The sequence below is a fragment of the Amphimedon queenslandica genome, unplaced genomic scaffold, assembly GCF_000090795.2.
Source record: "Amphimedon queenslandica unplaced genomic scaffold, v1.1 AMPQUscaffold_12335, whole genome shotgun sequence".
NCBI lineage: Eukaryota > Metazoa > Porifera > Demospongiae > Haplosclerida > Niphatidae > Amphimedon > Amphimedon queenslandica.
Window position 1 is genome coordinate 6,159 of NW_003547428.1, and position 8,759 is coordinate 14,917.

The following is an 8,759-nucleotide window of genomic DNA, read 5'->3' on the forward strand; positions in this document are numbered from 1 at the left end:
TAGCTGCAATTAAATTAATACCCGACTGCATGACAGCAATCGGCAAAGACTTGTCAATATCAAAAGCAACTTTCAATTGCTTTTGTACTCCTATATTTTTAGCAAGTTTTTGTCTAATTATTGCTATGTATCTGTTCTTTAGATCAATTTTTGGTTCGGCTAGATTGTATCTAGCTCTTCTGTTTTGTCTTAATTTTAGAAAATTTTTCTTATAATATGCACTGTTCTTCTGCCTCTTTTGCAATATTCTTGCTATGATTTTAGATCTTTTCTTAGCTGATACACTTCTTGTTGGTGGATTTAAGTTACGCTTTATTCTATAGTTTTGTCTTAGCTTGGCATTTTTTGTGTTAGCCACAGCAGCATAATGCTCTCTAGCATTATCTTTTATTTGCTGACTGTGAGAGGCGTAATAGTCATTCATAATTTTTTTCCTTTGTTCTAAATTAGAAGCATAATTATCCTTAAAACCTTCTAATCTCTCTTCACGATTAGCAATATATTTATCTTTAAATGCCTCTAATCTCTCTTCACGATTAGCAATATAATTATCTTTAAATCCTTTTATTCTCTCTTCACGATGAGAAGCATGATATTTTTTAGAATAATCTGCCACTTTTTGTTTATTTGTGGCACGATATGTTTTCATATATCTTTTAGAATAATCTGTTACTTTTTGTTTATTTTTGGCACGATATTTTTTTGATTTTGCAAGGTGTTTTTGATGATTTTTATAATAGTTTTGTCTCGACCAATCCTTCTTTTTGTCTAACTGTCTCTCTCTGACAGTTGTACCTTCAAGAGTAGTAGCTACTTCAAACTGTGTGTTGTCACACAACTCTGGCGGGTTATGATCCCACACAGACCAATCATTACATTCTGGGGGATCAGAAAGAACGAAAAGGTCTGCATCATCAGCTACTACATACTCAGTGACATTACATAACTCTGGGTTATGATCACCTACAGAGCTGGAAGCAACTTCCTGCTCTGTAACATCATCACACAACCCTTCATTAAGGATGCCACCAGTAGTATTCAGAACTAATTCAGGCTCTGTGATATCATGCTTTTGATTATCATTACACCCTGCTTTTACCCTATCTCGTTTTTCTTTTCTTAGTTGCCTGCGCTTCTTAGCAGACACTTTGCCTCGTAAGTTAGGCATTCGTTATATAATAGCTGTAATACTATATATACAGTACAAGAAAATTAACTAGGTGTTAAAGGCTAATCAGTTTCAGTAATAATAATTACTATAGTGATTAATATTATAAGTAGTATCAAAGCTTATCTTTGAGTCTTCTTAATGAACCAGCACTTTAGCAAAGACAGTTAGATAAGCAGATAACAGCTCTTGAGAGCAGGACTCTTCTTTACTGACACTTCAGTTCACGAGGAGTACCACAAATGAGCATGCGCAAACCGCACCCATTATAGCCACGCCCGTTTCAATAACACTGTACTGTACCATAGATAATAGAGGAATTACATTATCAATGAAACAGAAATTTGACTATCATAATGAAACAGAAAACATTCATCAGTAATGAAACTCAAACTACAAGAATAATGACTGCAACAATAGGACTTGAACAAATAGGAATAGTGTGCCTCTATATTACCAAGAATAGACTGGATGATCTACTCTTGATATTCCTGAAGTATTTCTGTACAGAATAAGACAGCATACAATGATAACTAATGCAATGTAAGCTTACCTGCTTCACTGTAACCCGAGCTGTAACCATTTTTAATTTTTTATATACGAGTAATTAGAGAATGATCTGAGCATGCGCAGCCACACCCATTTTCAAGCACATGTTATTAATATTAACAAAATGGCGGCATGCAAGTAGTTTCATCGAACCCACAAGCCATAGGACGATTTCTTCCTTTGTTGGAGAATGATCTGATGGGACATGGATCCGCGCATAACTATTTGGAGTAGGATGGTGCAAGAATTATTCTTGTAGTATCAGTCAATGTTGAGATACAGGTCGCCAACTGAATTGCCAGGACTTTCTTGATGATGATGATGAAGATGAAAAAAGGTGGCTGAACAAAACGGCCTGTTCGCCGATTTTTGACTTTTCGCTTAGACAAGGTCTAGAGCCACGCTAGTTGTACCAATGGAGTCCTCTGGTCAAGATAAGGTCCTCTAAGAAGTCTGGTAAGCATAGGAGCTCGTTTTCCCGGTATAGCAAGGCTGCAAAAGTCGTGGCAGCCATTTTGTTTGGGGGTGAATCCTACTTAGTAACGCTACCGCGTTACTAATAATGTAAACAATGTACACATAAACAACAGTACAACACAATAGTACCTAATTCAACAGTTGATTTATCCTTTTCTGCTTGCTCAAGGAGAGTGGTAGCATCATCAAGTTGCTGACTAAGTGTTGCCTTTTCTTGAAGAACCTGTTGCTGCTCTTTGTCTCGATCTTGCTGTATCTGCTCTTTCTCTTTTATTTCTCTTTGAAGCTGTTCCTCATAGAATTTTCTCTCTCTCTCCCAATCACTCAGTATCCTTCTTCTTAGTTGATCTTGATACTGGTCCAGAGGTATTACACTAGTAGACCAATCATTATCACTAGCATATCCTATACAGTAACAAAATAGTGGACAATAAGAACTACACAAATTAATTACACTTAGTTACTATGGTAACATTATTATTGATGGATTCATGTTTAATCATTGTATGTGTCACCTCTGTCAGTTTACACAGTTAACCACATGAACATATTATTGTATATAAATACACTGATAATAATATTTCATTCACTCTAGCTCCTATTAATATCAGTGTTTCTGTATCTGCAGTCATTATATTTCACTATTGTACATAGCAGGAATGAATTGGTAATAATTAGTATCATAGGTATACGTCAAATGCTCTCATTAAATATTCATAATAAGAATTACTTACTTTATTGTAATATTATCATTACTAATTATCATTACATATTCAATACACATTGTATCTACTACTGTCTACATGTACTTACTGAGTTCAATAACTGCTGTATCAGAGTATTCTGTAAATCCTCCAAACTCAATTATCCAGTTAGTAGTTGGGGTCACACTCCACACTGAGAGAGAATGCCAGTGTCTGTTAGTGACATTGACTGGTAGATTAATCTATAAAATTAAAATGATAATAATTTATTTGTATACGACATATTAATTGATTTGATATCTGGTTAATAAACACAATAACTAACTCACAGTTTTATAGTCTGCACAGTGTGTTTTATGTAACACAAAGATCACATAATAAAATTAATAATACACAATATATTAATAGACAAGTATACACAACTGAGTGTGTTATTATATCATGTGAGTCCTCAATTAAGAACTTACTAAGTGTCTGCATGTACACACATACACATACACATACTAATGACACACTAACACACATACATGTACATCTATACATGCATACACATATAAAGCTACATGTAAAGCATGCATAATTGCTCACACACATACACACACATGTACATGTTACATGTACACATGATGTACGTGTTAGTACACACATACACATATTAAAACATATGCACACATACACACAAATACATGTATGTACATACACAATGTACACAATGTATATAAATACAATTTATTTTAATTCCAGCATTGACACTCTATCAATTGTGAATCCATCTTTACACACACACAAACAGACACATGTATATTCACACATATTTAGGTAAAGAAACAAACACAAAACACAAAAACACACAAACACACATTCACACTAAAAACAGACACACACACATATACTGAATACCAGCATTATTCATCAGTAGTTTTCACTGAGTATCATAATATGTACATGTACATTACAAACCTCATGAGTTACAAATTTAGTTAATCACTTTATGTTTCATTATCAAGCATCATAATATAATACTTACCAGTTCTTTCCATTTTCTTTTGTTAATGTCCAGTAACCACACATCATAGGCAGGTGATCCACCCACCACTAGTAAGTGTGGTCCTGAACTAGTGGTAATCAGTACACTGGAATGAGCACCTCTTCCCTCAGGCCATTGTACTGATCCTCCAGGATTAGGTACTTCTAATATATTCTGAAAGAATAATAAATAATTTGCAATTAAAGGAATCTCAGAATCAAAACCCATTCTACAGTATTAACTCACCACTGATGTCTTAGTAAAACTTATCATATACAGTTTATTACTGATTTCATTATCAGTATAGCCTCCGAACATTACTGCAGTGTTATTAGTAACTGGTGTCAGAGTGAATTCATCAATAGGAGGTGGTCTGTCTCCAATAACAACAGGAGATATCCATTGATCTAATAATAATGTACAAACATTCATGTACACTTACTTACCACATACACACACATACATTATACGCATTCATCATACATATGTATGTGTATATGTGTGTACATTATTATTTATACATACACATCATGCATAGACACACATCACTATCACATGATACACACACACACACAGATACACTTATGTATGGATACACACACACACACACACACACACACACACACACACAGATACACTCATGCATGGATACACACACCATCACACACACCACACCTGTACACATGAAGGAGAGGTCCAGGGGGTCTCTTTATTTCATAATTACTCATCTATTCTGGCTCATGGAACATTGTATGTGGGTAATTTGTGACTCATGTGATACAGAACTTTATAAAAAATGATAATAAGTAACATGAACCTACACACACACACACTCATGTCACATTAGCTTATGTATAGATACATGTACATATACAAACATCACACATACACAGGTACATGATAATACTCACACGCACATAACATGCACATTATAAATACACGTCACATACACACGTCATACATTCATAAATTCTCACATACATTATATGCACTATCATACACAGACATATCATAATGTATGTATTAGTACACACACACACACGTCACATATAGACACACGTCACCATCACACACAAACACATGACACACAAAGACACACTAACAAACACACTTAATTATTAACAATCTGTTTTATGTACATTAATATAAATTATTCAGTTTGAAATACTCATCAACTATTGTGTATCAATGATGAGAATTACTGACCTGATGAAATCCTGTAATAATGTATCTCATTACATTTGCCATGAGCTGAATACTGAGCATCAGGTTGCTTTGGAGGATTAATGATAGAAGATGATCCACAGCCTCCAATAATTATAAGATAGTCGTCACCATCAAAATGAGCTGAGACCATTCCACAGTAGGCCTTCTTGATTGGACCATGATCTGAACTAGAAGGAGAGAGTTCCCTCCACTTGAATGAATCCACATTGAAACAATGTAAGCTGTTTTCATAACCACCACCATATCCACCAAAATAATATATGTCCTTCCCAATTGCAAAAGTTGAATAGGCCCAGGTACCTGGTGGTGGGGTACCAGTAGTAGGTTTCTGGTCCCAAGCACCAGTTGGTAAGTGATACAACTCCATCACATCATAGTCTACTCTAGACCCGACCCCACCCCACATATATAGGTAGTCTCCTACCTTTACTGTGGAGTGGGCATATCTCTCCACTGGTTGATAGTCTATAGAGAACAAGAGGTACCAGTAACAGAGTAACAGTAATATAGTGATGAGTTATAATAAGGACAGGATACAGAGGAGTAAAGTAAGTGAGAGAGTAAGAGAGACAAAGAATGAATGAAAGAGATACAAAGAGAAGAGAATAGTGGCCCTCACTTTTAGATGCCATTCTTCCAAAATACCAGCCCCACCCAAACCATAGATATTATAGACTACGTAACCGGGATTGGAAACTAGGATTCCCTGGTGGACAACGTCCGTGATTGAATTGGGCGTTAAATAGAATAAATTTGACCATGTGGCTTGCTTTTCATGCGGAAATAATGAATTTTTGGTTTTAAAGCAGTACTGTAGTCAAATACAATGCATGAATTAAAATGCTAACCCCCCAATTCCATGCACACAATATCACCCTATCATCACCCAAAAGGAGAAACCTCTGCTTGTTTTGTAAAAGCTGTAACAGGTACGACAGTGGACTGTTCGCAGAAACAGTATTTCAGATATTACTACTCTCACATAGCAAATCAGTAAATGAAACTATGACAGTTCCATGCACAATGATTGTGGAAACATTTCCAATGATCTTGTTAGTCTATTTTTACCCGTGTAATGGAGCAACAGGTACAAAAAGTTTTTAAAATTTGCAAGTAACAGAAATTTGAACAATATCACAGTATATTTGCAAAATAACAATGGTATCATTATTTTTTTCATTATAATCATGTTACACAAACACTAAAGTATTGAAATATTATTAAAATAACAAAAAATCAACATTGGTTTAAATACAGTCTTCCTTTGAATGTCGTCGATGAGTAGCCATTTTTTGACCACACCCACCAAAATTCAATCACGGACCCTGTGTCAGCCGGTTTGTACTGGTTTGAATGGATCACGTGACCTAGTTTCCAATCCCGGTTACGTAGTCTATAATATCTATGCCCAAACCATAGATATTAGAGTAAATGAAAGGGATTGGAAACTTCCGTTCGCGGCAGGAAATGCTAGTTACCCATACCATGATAATTTCTCTATTTATAGGAATTTTTTCAATTTTACAATAGGATTTATTAAGAAAATTATCAAACATTATGGAATACTACAACTTCATAATGGTTTTTCTCAAATTGTGTTTATGTCACATACAGTAAAGTATGTGCGTGCCCTCAAGTATACATCAAGCTTTGCTTTCATATCACATTTAAATGTGCCAATCATTGAACTGTAAAGAAAAAGGTACAAAACGAAGGTCTTTGCAAAAACTTTGAATTGATTATAAATCAGTCACCAAATCTGTCATCGGAGTCATTTATGTTGCGTGCCCTCCATAATAATGTATAGAATAGTTGGTAATAGTTAATTCTGGTATTACTTCTTTTGTATTCTAAAAAAGGGTACAAAACCACAATATTGAAGGTATCAAGTCAATAAATCAAAATTTACTCATAGTTATCAATATTATTTTACTTCAAAAATTAAACAGACTGTAAGGGAGGTATCTGTAATGCCTTTAACTATCATTGCAGAGGATAAACACAAGTCACTTTAGAGTTATGAGTTGAAATAGGACGCCGAACAGTGAAGGAAAAGGCCCGGGAAGGGTAACTTGCCTATGTTGCTAGGCAACCTAATAATCTTAATGAAATAATCCGCCCACGCAACGGAAGTTTCCTATCCCTTTCATTTTACTCTAATATCTATGCCCAAACTATGCAGCATAAGACCACACCCATTTATCCAAAATTCATAAAAATGAGTTCCAGTCGTGGTGCCAGTAGAAAATCTCCTGCTAGTTCTACTAGACTCAAACCAAATGCCAACTTCTTCAATTCTCCTAGTCAAAGTGATGGGGTAGGTAAGGAGGGGACTGTACCAGAATCCTTATTGAAACCAGCAACAAGATCGTAAAACCGGTTCACTGAACCTGTCAAACAGGTAGGAGGCTGTGTGAGACTTGTAACATGTTTTTTAATTCACCAAAAATGGCCTGTATGATTTTTTGATTTTCATTTTTATAACGCATTAATGAACGTGGATGTATGAAAGTTAGTGGGTGAATGTGTATAATTACAGGGGCATTAGTGTTATTCCTCCTAAACTGTGGAGACTCAATATTGATCCTCCTGATGGTAATACTGCTTCATTTTATGTTGATGAGAGATGGTGGGACCAGGTGGAACTGACTAGACTGGATCTATCATCTAACGAAATCAAAGAAATATCTGAAGATATTGAAAACTTTAATTGATTGTCAGCGCTTGAGGTGAGAATGAAAATATAAGATTTTTAATGTCATTATAATACATGTTTAGTGTACATGTATGTATGAATTAAATTGTAATAGCATGGTATACTGCATGCTTTGAGACAACTCCCTTGAATGTTGTAGATTTGTTTATAGTTTAGTTTGTTGTTTATTTTTGTATAAAGACTGATAATTATGTTTACATGTTGTGTGTTATTGTTATTATAGGTCCAGTACAATGAGTTAACATGTCTACCTAATAATGTGATTGAACTGGATAAACTATCTAAAATATTTGCAAGGTAAATATTGTATCCACTCTCTACCATATGTACATGTATATCTCTCTCCATGCATACATGTACTTATCTGTCGAGTATTAAATTTTATGAATTGACAAAAATCATTTTAGTTTTGCTTTTTGGCTCATAAGGACATCAGAGAGAGAGAGAGGGAGGGATCTCAGCTTTTATTTCATGTGCTCCTTCTATTAGCTATACTGCATGGACAGTATTACCTCAATTTGTCTTCATAACATTGTCCATTAATTGATACATGTACATGTACATGTGTATTTATAGTCATTTTCAGTTAATGATACATGTACATGTACTGCATGTTTTTTGCTTTTCTTACTTTTAGCTGCTTCATTGTAGTTAACTTATTAATTTGCTAACTTGATTCGTACACTTTACTAATCCATGAAAACTGTACCTAAGCAGTGGCACACACAATTATAAGGAAAAGTGATAGAAAAACAGGAAACATTTCCTATCACCATGTACATGTGTATTTTTCTCTCCATTTTCTCATTTCTTTACTTGTTTCTTTTCTTTCTTCCCTTTCTTCTTTCTATTTTCCTTCCCTCCTTTTCCCTCCTCCCCCTCATTCTATTC

The 8,759-nt window shown here is 34.8% G+C and overlaps 1 protein-coding gene and 1 long non-coding RNA gene across 3 annotated transcripts in view; one reads left to right on the plus strand and one right to left on the minus strand.

The window, feature by feature from the left end:
* The window catches only part of LOC109588017 (uncharacterized), a gene marked incomplete at its 3' end in the record, with an annotated part of 7,866 nt that extends 6,075 nt beyond the window's left edge, over window positions 1–1,791 (minus strand). Inside the window, exons 1-2 of the mRNA XM_020004216.1 lie at window positions 1,722–1,791; window positions 5–1,670 (exon numbers count right to left, since the gene is read on the minus strand). Of these exons, the coding sequence (XP_019859775.1) occupies window positions 5–1,168 (1,164 nt within the window). The remainder of the gene's footprint in view (window positions 1–4; window positions 1,671–1,721) is intronic.
* A 5,729-nt stretch (window positions 1,792–7,520) lies between these two features.
* The window catches only part of LOC109588018 (uncharacterized), a 2,602-nt gene continuing 1,363 nt past the window's right edge, over window positions 7,521–8,759 (plus strand). Inside the window, exons 1-4 of one of the 2 annotated variants that reach the window (XR_002187924.1) lie at window positions 7,521–7,553; window positions 7,692–7,881; window positions 8,092–8,165; window positions 8,506–8,644. This is a non-coding gene — a long non-coding RNA (uncharacterized LOC109588018). The remainder of the gene's footprint in view (window positions 7,554–7,691; window positions 7,882–8,091; window positions 8,166–8,505; window positions 8,645–8,759) is intronic. The other variant, XR_002187925.1, reaches the window with a different exon arrangement.